The sequence below is a fragment of the Chiloscyllium plagiosum genome, chromosome 4 (genome assembly GCF_004010195.1).
Source record: "Chiloscyllium plagiosum isolate BGI_BamShark_2017 chromosome 4, ASM401019v2, whole genome shotgun sequence".
Taxonomy (NCBI): domain Eukaryota; kingdom Metazoa; phylum Chordata; class Chondrichthyes; order Orectolobiformes; family Hemiscylliidae; genus Chiloscyllium; species Chiloscyllium plagiosum.
Window position 1 is genome coordinate 60899796 of NC_057713.1, and position 16068 is coordinate 60915863.

At 39.1% G+C, this 16068-nt stretch overlaps 1 protein-coding gene across 1 annotated transcript in view; it reads left to right on the forward strand.

Annotated features, from left to right (window-relative positions):
• LOC122549475 (chloride channel protein C-like) overlaps nucleotides 1-16068 on the forward strand; it is a 124148-nt gene that overhangs the window by 32189 nt on the left and 75891 nt on the right. The window contains exons 9-11 of the mRNA XM_043689335.1: nucleotides 3634-3773; nucleotides 7314-7485; nucleotides 11457-11628. Of these exons, the coding sequence (XP_043545270.1) occupies nucleotides 3634-3773; nucleotides 7314-7485; nucleotides 11457-11628 (484 nt within the window). The remainder of the gene's footprint in view (nucleotides 1-3633; nucleotides 3774-7313; nucleotides 7486-11456; nucleotides 11629-16068) is intronic.

Here is a 16068-nt window from a genome sequence, read left to right on the forward strand (position 1 = left end):
TGATTCTGTTGAATTTTCCATTGAACCTCTGAATAAGTGGTTTAGTTGATTAAATTAAACTTGGAAGTTATAACTGATTGCCCCTTTTTACTTCCAGGCTATTACAGACAAGGTGATTTTAGTGTCCTCATTGTTGTCCTTATTAGCTAACTCAATACCCACCAGAAATTGAATCTGTGAACTGCACTATATGTTTGAGTTGGTATTTTACCTCTGAACCAAATGAAAGCACCAGGTAACATGGATTTTTAATAACTGGTATCCTTCATCCATTGTCAGTGAAACCTATACAATTTGAACCAGGTAGGGAGAATGTTCCTGATTAATGGGGAATCCAGAACCAGGCTTTTTAAAAAATTCATTCATGGGATGAGTGTGTCGCTGGCCAAACCAGTATTTATTGCCCATCCCTAAATTGCCCAGAGGACAGTTAAGAGTCAATCACATTGCTGTGGGTCTGGAGTCACATGTAGACCAGACCGGGTAAGGAAGGAAGATTCCTTCCCTAAAGGACATACCAGATAGGTATTCCAATAATCGACAATGGATTCAAGTCATTATTAGATTGGTACTTCCAGATTTTAATGAACTTAAATTACACCATCTTCTTGATGGGAATTGAACCTGGGTCCCCAGAACATTACCTGGGTCTCTGGATTAACAGTCTAATGATAATACCACTAGACCAGTGCCTAGCCACTGTGGATATTGTGTAGGCCTTTTAAAATTAAGATAAGAAGAAATTTCCTTTGATTACTGAGTTGGATGATCAGCCATGATCAAATTTAATGGTGGTCCAGGCTCAAAATGATCCACTCCCATTCCTATTTGTTACATTTCTGAAATTGTTATGTCTGTTACATAACAATTACATCACATTAATGAATGCCAATCCCCTTTCCTCCTTGCTGCTCACTCAGATTAAATCAAGTCATCTCCTGTTTGATATTAAGCTGATTTCCACTCACCTTAAACTATTCACAGTGGACCAAAAAAAATCAGAAGGTTTTCTAAATGGTTAGGAGCTAGAAACTGTGGATGAACAGGAACTTTCAATGGTCCAAGTACAGAAATCACTACCAGCGGATGGGTAAAACAAAAATATAATGGCTAATGGAATCAGTTTGGAGCAATACATTCTATTCTGGGCACCACAGTTCAGGAATGATGTAATGATTTTGGAAGGAGTGCAGTGCATAATTGAGTGTTTTATGGACAAAAATAGGTTAGGTTACTTAGAGTTGTTTTTGTATTTCTTCGTATGTGGAAGGTTGAGAACAGGATTTTTCATGGTACAGTATTTAAGATGATTGAAGGATGATAAAAAGAAAAAGGGGAAGTATATCCTTTGCTGTGGAATCTCGATCAAGCAGTAATAACTTTAAAATTTAAGCTCTACCATTGAGGGAGTTGTCAGAAAGCATCTAATTGTATCATGGAAATCTGAAACACTCAGAGACAGACTGTTGCCAATCAAGACTCAACTGAGGCGCACTATCCCTGGGCAGTGTAGTGCTGGAAAAGCACAGCAGGTCAGGCAGCATCCGAGGAGCAGGAGAATCAACGTTTCAAACATAAGCCCTTCAAAAGGAATGAAATTTGTGGGCTAGGGAACTGAGAGATAAATGGGAGGGGGTGGGGTTGGGGGGGAAGGTAGCTGAGAATGCGATAGGTAGATGAAGGTGAGGGAGATGATGATAGGTCAGAGAGGACGGTGGAGCAGATAGATGGGAAAGGTGATGGACAGGTCAGGAGGGCGGTGCCAAGTTGGAGACTTGGGGCTGGGATAATGTGAGGGATGGGATGTAAAGAAACTGTTGAAATCCACATTGATCCCAAGTGGTTGCAAGGTCCCAAGGCAGAATAATAAGGCGTTCCTCCGTCAGGTGTCGGGCGGTAAAGGTTTGGCGATGGAGGAGGCCCAGGACACGCAGGTCTGGCCATAGTTCTAGGCGTTACAAATATGTTGTGCATACATTTTGTATTCTATTTCTGCTCTAATGCTATATTATGAAGTTATTCTTGTTTATTCAAAAGTGTGGAATCCTGTGTTTTTAGTATCTTCGTAAACCCTTTGGATGAATCAATTTACTCAGTTTAAAAATCATGGTTATTAATCCAGATCATCATATAAGGTTAATTATCTGGTGTGGAATTCTGACAATCTTGTATGATGATGAAACAATAAGAGGCTGTAGTTTTAGATAAGTTACAGGGAGCATATGAGACGGAGCTGCTTATACAGTGTGTTGTAATGTTCTGGCACATGGCCTCCATGGGTGGTAGAAATAGAGCCAATGAATGATTTGAAAAAGAATTAAAATGCAAGGGGTTACAGTTGGGTGAATTGGACTAGATTGCTCTTCAGAGAGCAAGCATAAACTTAATGGATTGAATGTCCCATTCTAGTTTACCCATCTTGAGCAATGCTCAACTCCATCTATTGCTGCATCACCTTGTTTTATAAATTATTTTAGGGAATAAACTGTTGACTGTTCTCTGTTTTCTCATTTGATCTTTGGATATGTTTGATTCTAGTTTTGCTGAGGGCATATAGCTTTAAACAGCTAGTGTGTGACTACAGTTTCAGGTCTAGTGAAAGCAATTAATTAACTTTGTTTTTAACAAAATCCATCACATGTCTTTTATTTTGGTGTCAAGCCATGAATGACCAGATTTATTGGTGTTGATTTCATTGCTTCCTATGCATGGGATTTGAGCTCCTTTTTTTTTTTGTTCCATATATTCCATCATGCTCAAATATCTTTACCCTCGTGTGAAGAAGGATTTTGATGTCAGACATAAAATGACCTTTTACTTGTTTATTTCACAGCCACAACTAAAATCAATATATTGGAATAACATTTTCCAGACCTCTTCTCTATTTTATACCTCTTTGATAAGATTGTCTCTCTCAAGTATCTGTTCTAGGTAGAAAAGCTAACATTGTTCCTTAGTTCTACACAGATTCTCATAAATTCCCAATAGAGATCAGCTTCATTTCTTTGCACTATTACTGCTGTTGAGTGGATCATTTGTACTTGATATGCAAAAGTCTTTGGAATTAAGTCTACAATTTGATTTTCCTGAATTTATCCTTGTTCTCCCTTTAGTAGGTCAATACCCTGTAGTAGTTCTGCACTTTAGAATCAAAATTTATTGCTCACTTTTCATATACAGCTTTATACTTAAAACTAACTCTCTGGCTAATGTTAAATTATTGAGAAGTAGCACTTTGGAAGTCATACCTCGCTTTTATTTTACTAATTTGAAGCCACATTTGTGCTATCATTCAAGATGGCAGCCAAATTGACATAAATTAATAAACGAATAAGGGACACACAGAATAAGTTGCACTGAATTATTCTAATTAAAATGCCTAAAATACATATTTCTTTTGAAATGTTTTAATCATTATTGTAACAAAGTATTGTCATTGCATTGCTGATTCTAAAATTTATAGAAACCACGACAGGAACTTTAACTTAGCCCTCCTATTTTTATAAATTTCATTTTCAGTAATCATTTAGTAAATGTTCGTAGTTCATCTCCTAACACTTTCTTTGTTTGGTATTTATTGTTAAATGTATTGCAAGAAACATAGTTAAAATTTTTCTCTCAATGATTTACTAGATCATTATGCAACGACATTTCAACAGAGGCTTCTCACCTACTGAGTAAGACAGAATATTTTAACTCCTACAACTGTCCATCGGGCACAAGCTGGATTGGATCCAGTGGTGTAAAATATTCAAATCACACTTACAATCAAGGTAATACTGGAACAAGTTCTGGAATTTTTGAGGGACTGATATTTATTTGAGTGGCAGGGCTGCTGATCATGTTCCTGTTGAATATTCCATAACATGCGTATCAAACCTTGTAGGTGGTAGAGAGATTTTTAGCGATCTGGAAGTGAGATGATCACTTAGGAATATTCAGTTATTGTTCTGCTCCTGTTATGATTCTTAGTGACCTCAATTGTTACTAGTAGAGGATTTTGCTAATGTTGAAAGTCACCTGGATATTTTTGTCATTTTCAGTTAGGAAGTAATTAGATGTCACAGTGTTGTTTGGATGGATGAACTTAAATAGATCAAATAGTATTCCTTATCTATTCTTGACACAATATCTTTTATTTGTACTGCTACTGCTGTTACTTGCATAACAATTTAAATCATAATAATATATCAAGTGTAAGTTTTATATGAAATATAATAGCCCAGAATACCCAAAAATATCAAATGCCAATTATAGATTTCATATAAAATGAATTACTCTGTAATACTTTTATCAGGTTTTTTTATTTTCTCTTATGCTGAACAGAACAGAATCATAAAAATTTCAAATCTCAAAGGAAACAATAGTTTACACGTTGTTATGACTGATCACTGGGCACTAGTCCCTAGTAAAATGCAATTCCAGATGGGAATCCCTCAAATGTTGTATTGGTGCCACACAACACCTATGAAGTGATCATCCCCAACAAGTATGTAACCATTGCTCCTTACCATTCAATGGCATTGCTATCATTGAGTCCTCCATTATCAACATCTTGATAGCTATTGTTGTCAACAAGCTGAACTGGACTGACCTTCTGGCTACAAAAGCAGATCAGAGGCTAGGAATCTTCAACTCACTCCTCACAGCTGTTCTATAAGGCTAAAGACAGGAGTCAATAATAATCAATTGCCTGGATGGGTACAGCTCCAATAAAACTCAAAAAATCTTTATGCTATTCATGGCAAAGCAGCCCAATTTATTGTTATCACATCCACCACTGTAGCTCAGTAGCAGCAGAATGTACCATCTACAAGACGTACTACAGAAATTCACCAAGGCTACTTAGATAACACCTTCCCAACCCTTGACCGTTACCATCTAGAAGGACATGGGCAGCAGATACACGAGAACACCACCACCACTTTCAAATTCTACTCCACGCCAGTCACCATCCAGACTTGGAAATATATTGCCATTCCTTTAGCACCGCTGGGTAAAATTCCTGGAACTCCATCTTAAACAGCATTATAGGTCTACTTATAGCAAGTGAACTGCAGCAGTTCAAGAAGGGAGCTCACTGTCACCCTCCCAAGGGCAATTAGAGTTGAGTAATGAAAGCTGGCCCAGACACCTAAGCCCACATCCCCTGAAATGATTTTAAAATATGGCTATGCTCTGGGTGAAGAGGGATGAACTGGCTCCACACCTTTACTCAATCCACACCCCACCCCACATCGCCTTTCCTTCCCGCATTCCCCACCCAAATAGGTGCTCATGTTAAGGTTAATTTTTAAAAAAGGATAACTTCCCTCACATATGCCTTCTCCATCATTTTAAAAGAAACCAATTTTACCAGGTTTCCTTGAGTTAAAGAAAGAGTGAGTTTATTAAAATGTGAGAAATATTATATAAACATGTCACAAATACACGATTAAAATTGAGAGATGAGTCAAAAAAGTAAGAGAGTGACTTTATTTCCTTTTACCTGAACATGCATATTTTATAGAAGTCCTCAGCTGTGTCCCTTGCAGTTTAGTACAATGTAACTTGAGCCACTAGCTGGCACATTAACAGGCATGGGGGTTACAGTTATTGTAAGATCCATTTCTTTTGTATTCCTGGAAGAATACAACACAAATATGTGTTTCACCCAGATCTACCTTTTTTTTAACATCCTCGCATGTTCACAGCCTGGGGCACAAACCATAGGAAATTACAGTTTATGTTTTGAATGACATCTCCTCCTCATTTAAAGTGTTACTATCTAAAGTTCTCTTGATATTGTTCAGGCGTGATCTTTCATGAATTCTTTTGAGACTAAATTCATAGGTGGCTACTGAATTTTTATCATTTTGCTTGTGTGTCTTTCATTTAAAAAGCATATGTTGTACTTAAAAAAAAAATATATCCATAACTAATTCAGGATTGTGATCCATTTTCATATAATTGCATGAAAAGAGGATTTTTTTTGTCAAATGAATTCTGATTGGTAGAAAGTGCTTTGGAGATTATATGAGGAAACAGCTAACTTTCAAGCTTTTGTTTTCATTCAAACCAGATAGATTGACCCTGATTGTTTAAAGCATTGCCATAAGGAATGCACACAGGAATAAATGTCTCCTTTGATTAGTTGAAAAACCAAAATGTGTGGGCATGTACTTTCTTTTTGTAAAGGAACCCAACTATAAAACTGATTGTTAATTATAACTTGGTCATTCACATTTTTTTTAGCACAACCTGGATTGTGTAGTAACTGTTGGTCACTCGTGGAATAAAGGAAGAGAAAGTGAGGACTGCAGATGTTGGAGATTAGAGTCAAGATTGTGGTACTGGAAAAGAACAGCAGGTCAGGCAGCATCCAAGGAGCAGGAAAGTCGACGTTTTGGGCCGCACCACACTCTCCACTCATGGAATAAAGACTAATATCGCACACTCACTTCTGAGTTTTACAAGCAAAGAATGGCTGAGTACAGTCAGTGTGCTGCCCTTTGCAAATAGCTGAAAGACCTTAGTATAAAGTTGACAGTTAACTGTTCCATGTACATTCTCCAAGCCAACGCAACTATCAATCAGAATTAAATTACCAACTGATCAGCTCTTCTCGTGTAGCATAAAGTTTTCTTCCCTTTTTGAAATTGCATTTCTTGACTTCTATTCCGATGAGTGCAGGAAAAAAGATTTCAATAGCATTTTTTCAATTTTGACCGTGCTCAAGTTCTGTACTTTTCAATAAATTATCCACAGGATGTGGGTGTTACTGGCAAGGCCATTATATACTGCCCATCCATAATTGCCTAGAGGGCAGTTAAGAGTCACCTACATTGCTGTGGGTTGGAGTCATATGCAGGTCAGACTGGGTAAAGACAGCAGATATTATTTCCTAAAGGGCACTAGTAAACAATATGCTGTCTAAAATGACAACCAGTAGTGGTATCATGATTGCCATTAGGCCAGGTCTTTATTCCAGACTTTTATTGAATTCATATTTCACCATATGCCATGTGGTGTTCAAACCTATGCTCCCAGAACATTGGTCTGGGGTTCTGGATTGCGAGCCCAGTGATATTATCACTTCATCACTGCTTGCCCCATGCAACTTTAAAAACATCTAATCAATTTAAAATCAAAGGAGATCATCTTGAAATATTAACTTTTGATTGTTTTCTTACCATAGTGCTGACCATCCTGTTGAGTACTTCCAACAATTTCTGTATTTATTGCGTATTATATTAAAGTGCCATCTAACTATAAGTTATTGTTGCTATTTTATTGTGGATCCACACTACCTTAACTGTTGTGTCTGCCATCAGCTGCTGCGCTTCTGTTTGGTAATGGACAGGATGGAATTGTGTATCTCTTCAGAAGAGGGACGCCTGAAGAATTTGGATATGCTGCTCTCTTGACAACCCTTGTTATTTACTATCTATTTTCTTGTTGGACAGCTGGTACTGCTATGGCATGTGGACTTGTCATACCAATGCTGTAAGAAGCATTTTACTCTAACAGAAACATGTTTTCCAGTGTAATCTCTAAAAAGGCTGACAAATATGTTTATCTGACAAAGTGACCTAAATGTTTGAGTTATTGATTTAATGCTAGTGAAAATCCAACACTTCCAACCTTCATAAACTTAATTCCATTCAAAACATTGCTGCTTGTTTCCTAATCCTCATTAGATTAACTTCAGACATCACTCCTGTGCCATGAATTTCACTGGCCCCCGGTTAAGCAATGCCAAATTTTTACATTCTCACCTTGTTTGTAGATCCTTTAATACCTTTGTGCCTCTCCAACTCTATAACTTTCTCTAGCTCTGCAACTATGATATACCTGCACTCCTCTGATCCTTGTCTACTGGGCAACTCTGATGTTAATCACTCCAACTGTAGGGGTGCCCAGTGGCACAATAGTGCCTGACATGCCAGGGACCTGGGCTCAATTCCAGCTTTATGGTCTGTGTGTGTGTGTGTATGTGTGGGGCTTGCATGTTCTTCCTGTGTTTGCGTGGGTTTCCGTTGGATGCTCTGATTTCCTCCCACAAAGATGTGCAGGTTAGATGGATTGCCCATGCTAAATCGCCATCTAGTGTGCAGGCTAGTTAGGTTAACTATAGTAAATGTAGCGGATAGGGTGAAATGCTATTCTGAGGGTCAGTGCAGACTTGATGAGCTGAATGGCATCTCTCTGTACTGTAGGGATTCTATAATTCTGACTGTGCTAACCATGCCCACAACTGTCAAGGACCTCAAGTCTGGAGTCCTTTTATAAACCTCCTTCACTTACCCAATTTTCTGTAAAACATTCTTTTTACACTAAGCTTCTAGCTACCTGCCCGAATATCTCCTGTGATTCAGTGTCAAATTTTATTTGATAACACTCGTGTGAAGTATCTTGGGACATTTCACTGCATTAAATGAGCTGTATAACATGCAAACTGTTGTTGCAGCTGTTCTTGATAAAATGGTTTGGATTGAAGAATCTGTTCCAGCCACTCTCTGCTTGTTTTACCTGCGTTGATTTCTGATGCAGCCTGTTTTTACCTGCATCAATCCCTGGTAGCGCTTGTGTTAACTAACACCAATATCTGATACAGTTTGACTTTACCTAAGACATTCTGTTTTATACATTTTTGGAATATACATGCACACACACACACACGTGTTAATCTCTGGTACAGCCTGTTTAATATGTGTTCACTTAATACAGTCTACCTTTAAACATGCCTATCTTTGTCTTCACCTATGACAGCCTATCTTTACCTATGTCAATCTCTGGTACACTTTTCCTTTACTTGTGTCAATCTCCAACACAGTTTGCCTTTACTTATGTCAACCCCTGATACATCCTCCTTTATCTGTGCTAACATCAGATGCAATTTTTCCTTAATTACATCATTATCTGGTGTAATCTGTTTTAGTCTTAGAGTCAAACAACACAGAAGCAGACCCCTTGGTCCATACTGATCTGACACCTCTATCTGACCTAGTCCAGCATTTGGCCCATATCCCTCTTTACCTCTTCCCATATATCCATCCAGATGCCTTTTAAGTATTGTAATGGTGTCTGCCTTCACCACTTTCTCTGGCAGCTCATTCTATAGATGCACCACCCTTTGCATTAAAGGTTTCCCCTCAGGTCCCTTTTTAAATCTTTTCCCTCTCACTGCAAAACCTATGCCCTCCAGTTTTGGACTGCCTTACCTTAGGAAAAAGACATTGGCTATTCGCCTTATCTATGTCTCTCATGATTTTATAAATTCTATAAGGTCACCCATAAGCCTCCCATGCTTCACGAAGTAAGGGCCCCATCCTATTCAGCCTCTCCCTATAACTCAAACCCTTCAATCCTAGCAATATCCTTGTAAATCTTTTCTGCACCCTCTCAAGTTTAACAACATTGTTCCGATGGAAGGAAGACCAGAATTGTATGCAGTATTTTAAAAATGGCTTTACCAATGAGCTGTACAAAAAGATGTCCAACTCCTATACCCTGTGTTCTGACCAATCAAGGCAAGTGTGACAATGCCTTCTTCACCACCCTGTCTACCTGCAATTCCACTTTCAGGGAACTATGAAACTGCACCCCTAGGTCTCTTTGTTCGGAAACATTCCCCAGGGCACTACAATTAACTGTGTTAGTTCTGCCCTGATTTGCCTTACCAAACTGTAACACATTTTTGTAGATTAAACTCCATCTTCCATTCCTCAGCCTATTGTCCCATCCAATCAAGATCGAGTTGCAGTAATCTTATTCGTTGTCCAATATACCACCAATTTTGGTGTCAGCTGCAAATCTATTAACCACACCTCCTATATTCAAGTCCAAATGATTAATTTTAATGATGAAAAGCAGTGGATCCAGCCCTGATCCTTGTGGAACACTGCTGGTCACAGGCCTCCAGTTTGAAAAACAAGCCTTTACCACTAGACTCATATGAGGACATATTTAAGGCAATTGTTAGAATATTTTCCCTATAGCTTACCTGTGATCCTCAAGACATGGATCGCAGTAGGAATGCCCAAATAGCAGCACAGTGTTATTAGAATGAAGATCAAACCTGATCATAAGAACATTAAGCCCCCATCTCTACATTGCGACCTTAATAAACAATCCATGGGCTGTATCATTTTCTTTTCTCCAGAGAAATATTTCATATTTGATCTCTGTTTGTTCATTGGAAGGATAGTTAGTAAGTTTACAGGTGACACCAAAATTGAAGGTATAGTGGAGAGCAAAGAAAGTTACCTCAGAGTACCACGGGATCTTGATCAGATGGGGCAATGGGCTGAGGAGTGGGAGATGGAGCTTAATTTAGATAAATGCGAGGTGCTGTATTTTGGAAAAGCAAATCAGGACTTATACATTTAATAGGTCCTGGGGAATGTTGCTGAACAAAGAGACCTTGGAGTGCAGGTTCGTAGCTCCGTGAAAGTAGAGTCGCAGGTAGATAGGATAGTGAAGAAGGTGTTTGGTATGCTTTCCTTTATTGGTCAGAGCATTGAGTATAGGAGTTGAGAGGTAATGTTGCAGCTGTACAGGACATTGGTTAGGCCACTTCTGGAATAGTGTGTGCAATTCTGGAATCCTTCCCATTGGAAGGATGTTGTGAAACTTGAAAGGATTCAGAAAAGATTTGCAAGGACATTGCCAGGGTTGGAGGATTTGAGCTATAGGGAAAGGCTGAATAGGCTGGGCCTGTTTTCTCTGGAGCTTTGGAGGCTGAGGGGTAACCTCATAGAGATTTATAACATCATGAGGGACATGGATGGATAAATAGACAAAGCCATTTCCCTGGGGTAGGGGAGTCCAGAACTGGAGGACATAGGTTCAGGGTGAGCGGGGAAAGACATAAAATGGACATAAGGGGTAACTTTTACTTGCAGAGGGTGGTGCGTGTATGGATTGAGCTGCCAGGGGAAGTGATGGAGGCTGGTACAATTACAGCATTGAGAAGGCATCCAGTTGGGTATATGAGTAGAAAGTGTTTAGAGGAATATGGCTGAAAATGTGTTGCTGGAAAAGCTTCAGGAAGGGCTTATGCCCGAAACGTCGATTCTCCTGTTCCTTGGATGCTGCCTGCCCTGCTGCGCTTTTCCAGCAACACATTTTCAGCTCTGATCTCCAGCATCTGCAGCCCTCACTTTCTCTTAGAGGAATATGGGCCAAGTGCTGATAAATGGGACTAGATAAGGTTAGGATATCTGGTCGGCATGGAATGAGTTGGACTAAAGAATCTGTTTCCATGCTGTACATCTCTATGACTCTGTAAATGAATTTCCAAGTGGTAAATCAGGATCATAATAGGTTTTACACTTTCTATTCTTGATGTATAATACTTGTAAATTTTCACCAGTAAAATGTAATTGTGAATCTATTTTAATTATGGTCTGAAAGTTTTTTTTAAAGTTTAATTGTGTGTGAAGCACCCTAGAACTGATTATCTTCTTCATCAGGTACACTGGAGCATTATATGGCAGAATAATTGGTCTCATCATGGTGTCGATGTTTGGTGTCCAAACTGACAAATATGGGGCATGGATAGATCCTGGCCTTTTTGCAATAATTGGAGCTGCCTCATATTTCTGTGGGGTTTCTAGACTGACAATCTCGCTCACCGCTATCATGGTAAGATATGTTCATTGACATCATCTTTAATTATGCTTGCCAATAGTGGTTTTGTTTTTTAAATTTATACTGGCCAGTTTTAGATACCTTAGAAAACACCAACTATATGGTACACTTGTTTGGTCCTGGCTCAAGTTTCCTTCTATTTCTGCCTCTGATTTCTGTGACTGTTTTGTTCTTGTGTTCTGTCCCTACTTGTGTCCTACCTTTTCTATTGGTCAAAGCCTTTGACTCTAACCTTCTAGTAATAAAGGCCACAATTCCATTTGCCTCTTTCCTTATTTGCTGCACCTGCATGCTATACCTTTGTATTTCATGCTTAAGAACACCCATTTCCCTCTGCATGGCACTTTTCTTTTAGTCTTTTTTGGTTTAAATAATAGCCTGCCTTTTGATTCTTCTGAGCAAAATGTACAAACTCACTGTTTATTACAGTGAACTCCATATGACAAGTTTTTCTCTCACCCTATCTATATTCTATTACAGATTCAGTATTACCTCATCACATGTCCTCCCAACTATTTTTGTATCATCAGCAAGTTGGATCTGCCCCTCCTTTAAGTCATAGAATCTTACAGCATGGAAGCAGGTCTTTTGGCCCAAACTGGTCCATGCTGACCAAAGTATCTCTCGCACGAACCCCATTTCCCTGCAGTTGGCCCATAACCTTTTAATCCATGTATTTGTCCAAATGCCTTTTAAGTGTTATTAATGTACCTGCCTTAACCACTTCCGCTAGCAGCTTATTTCATATGCTGGATATAGCTCGCTGTGCTAGAAGGTTCGTTTTCAGACATTTCATCACCATACTAGTTAATATCATAAGTAAGCCTCTGGATGACGCGCCCATTGTGGCATCGCCCATTTTCTATTTGTGTTTAGGGTTCCTTGGGCCTGTGCACATAAATAGAAAGCGGGCCATGCCACCAGTGCTTTATCCGGAGGCTCACTAATGATATTACGTAGTATGGTGATGAAACATCTGAAAACGAACCTTCCAGCTCAGTGAGCAAACCTACATCCAGAACCTCAACCTGAGCTTCAAATCTTCTCAAAACTTGTTATTGCATGTGCATAACACTCCCTGTGTAAAAAAAAGTTGCCCCTCAGGTTCCCTTTTACTCTTTCCCCACTAACCTTAACCTGATGTCCTCTAGACCTCGATTCCCCAACCCTGAGAAAAAGACTGAGTACGTTCATCCTATGCATGCCTCTCATGATCTTACACACTTCTAGAAAAATACCCCTCCATCTCCTACACTCTAAAGAAAAAGGTCCTGGCTTGTCCAACTTCTCCCTATAACTCGGACCATCTAGTCCTGGCAATATCCTTGCAAATTTATTCTGCACTCTTTCCAGTTTAATAACATTTGTCCTCTAGTAAGGTGACCAAAACTGACAACAATACTCCAACTACAGCCTCGCCAACATCCTGTATGATTACAACATAACTTTCCAACTTCTCTACTCAATGCCCTGACTGGTGAAGGCCAGTGTGCCAAAAGCTGCCTTCACTGCCTTGTCTACCTGTGACTCCACTTTCAGAAAACTGTGAATCTGAACTCCAAGATCCATCTGTTCCACTACACTCGTTAAGGCCCTGCCATCCACCACAAAATTGCTACATTCATTTGACTTTTCAAAATGCAAGACCACACACTTATCTATATTAAACCCCATTTGCCATTTTTCAGCCCACTTCCTCAGCTGATCAAGGCCTGCTGCAATTTCTGAGAACCTTCCTCCCTGTCCATTATACTGCCTATTTTAATGTCATCAGCAAACTTACTAATCATGCCTTGTACATTCTCATCCAAACCATTGATATACATACCAAACAGTAATAGACCCAGCACTCCACTAGTCACAGGCCTCCTGTCTGATAAGCATCCTTTGTCTATTACCCTCGGCTTCCTACCATCGAGGCAATTTTGTATCCAATTTGCCAGCTCACCCTTGATTCCATGTGATCTAAATCATTAATATAGATGGCAAATAATTGAAGATCCTTGTGGAACTCCACTATTTACCTGAAAAGACCCTTAACCCTGACTCTCTTTTTTTCTGTCTATTAACTGATTCTCAACCTAAGATGATACATTACCTTAAAACCATAAGCTTCTATCTTGTATAATGAGCTTTTATGTTGCATCTTACCAATGCCTCTGGAAATCCAAATATACTTCATCTACTGGTTGCTTTTTATAAACTGTTGTATCCTTAAAGAACACTAATAAATTTGTCAAACATGATTCCTTTTTTACATCTTATTCCCAGTGATGTACACGTTGGCTCTAACATACAGGAACATATTGAAGAAGCTCTCTGTTGTTGGGTTTTATCTCCCCGCCTCTATCCTTCTTGCCCAGGTCCGCTCTTTCAGTCTGCATCAGAGATGCTGACTTGCTGCCGGGTCTTCTCAATCCCATTTCAGGCACTTAACTATATTTTATTATATACACATTGATGCTCTGACAGGTAACATTGAAGAACTAACAAAGCTGAAAACTGAATTTGGGATGCAATCATTTTAACTTTTCCCAATAATTACAATCCAAATTCGGCCTCCTGATTCCTTTCACCTGGGTCCATATATCATATACCTTAAGTATTGTTATCTTTGAAAATTGGATTGTAATTCATTTGGGAATGTTAAAAGTAGAAAATGTAATTTTTTGTTTAGAAGAGTTATAGGTGCAGCTATAGTGCTCTGCAATAAAAATCTGCTTCATCCATGTCAAAAAGTGTCAGAAACACTTCATCACCCAAAAGGTTGTGGAAATTGGAAATGCTTCCAGCAAAACAAAACTGTTGAGATAAGGTCAATTGAAAATGTCAAGACGGAAATTACATAGAACATAGAACAGCACAGCACAGTATAGGCTCCGGACCTCGATGTTATGCTGACCTTTTATCCTACTCTAAGATCAAGCTAATCTACATGTCCTTTATTTTACTATCTTTATTTTACTATGTGCTTGTCCAGCAGTCTCTTAAATGTCCCTCATGTATCTGACTCTACTACCACTGCTGGCAGTGCAATCCACTCACCCACCATACTCTGTGAAAAGAACCTACCTCTGATATCTCCACAAAAACATCCTCCAATCAACTTACAATTATGCCTTCTCATGATAGCCATTTCTGCCCTGGGGAAAAGTTTCTGGCTATCCACTCTATCTATGCCTCTCATCATCGTGTACACCTTTATCAAATCGCCTCTTATCCTTCTTCGTTCCAATGAGAAAAGCCCTAGCTCCCTCAGCCTTTCCTCGTAAGACATGCCCTCCAGTCCAGGTAACATCCTGGTAAACCTCCTCTGCACCCTCTCTAAAGCTTCCACATCTTTCCTATAATGATGCGACCAGAACTGAACACAATATTCCAAGTATGATCTAACCAGGGCTCCGTAGAGCTGCAGCACAACCTCGCAGCTCTTAAACGCAATTCCCTTGCTAATGAAAGCCAACACACCATACCAGGAAACTGTCTTAACAACCCTAACAACTTGGGTGGCAACTTTGAGAAATCTATGGATGTGGATTCCTCTGTTCCTCCACACTGCCAAGAATTCAGCCTCTAACCTTGTATTCTGTATTCAAATTTGACCTTCGAAAATTAATCACTTCACACTTTTCCAGGTTGAACTCCGTCTGCCACTTCTCAGGTCAGCTCTGCATTCTGTCACCTTTATGTCATCGGCAAACGTACTAATTCACTCTTCGGCTTCCTCATCCAAGTCATTTGTAAAAATCCCACTGGTCACTGAGCTCTCAGGCTGAATACTTTCCATCTACTACCACCCTCTGTCTTCTAATAGTAAACGATTAAGAGTCATGGAACCTAGGTGGTGGGTGACTTCAGATACAAATCAGCTGTATCTACCCTCACAGCTGCAATGGTCTGCTTCCTACCCATTGTTGCTCTGAGCAAACAGCCAAAGGCAGGAATCTTTGGGTGAGGTATATTATTATTTGTAAGAGACATTGACCCCAGGTTACTGCTGCCTTGTGCTGAGAATTAGAACTCAGGTAACTGGGTGCTTGAAACTATATCCCTCCAGGAATCACCTCAAACTTTGCAGTTAATGATTATCATTAATGGCTGCATCTCTTTTGCAATGCTCCTACTAAACAGAGTCCACTTGCCAAATAATCAGTTGTCCTCTCTCATTCAGTATAAATGTTGATTCTACCTTTATTTGTATTTTTTTGTGAATTGTCTTGAGTGCAAGATGAAATGTTTTGATAAAATGTGTCTTTTGTCAATGATACCCAAGTTCTGTAGTACCAAATAACTATAAATGGAATTGTTTCTTAAACTGAAAATGATTCTTAATCTATTTTCATTCCAAGGAAGTGAAGGTAAGTTTAGTGAGATTTTTTGTGTTTGTTAAATACTAAATATTTTTAAAGCATCTGTCACAATATTTTTCCATTA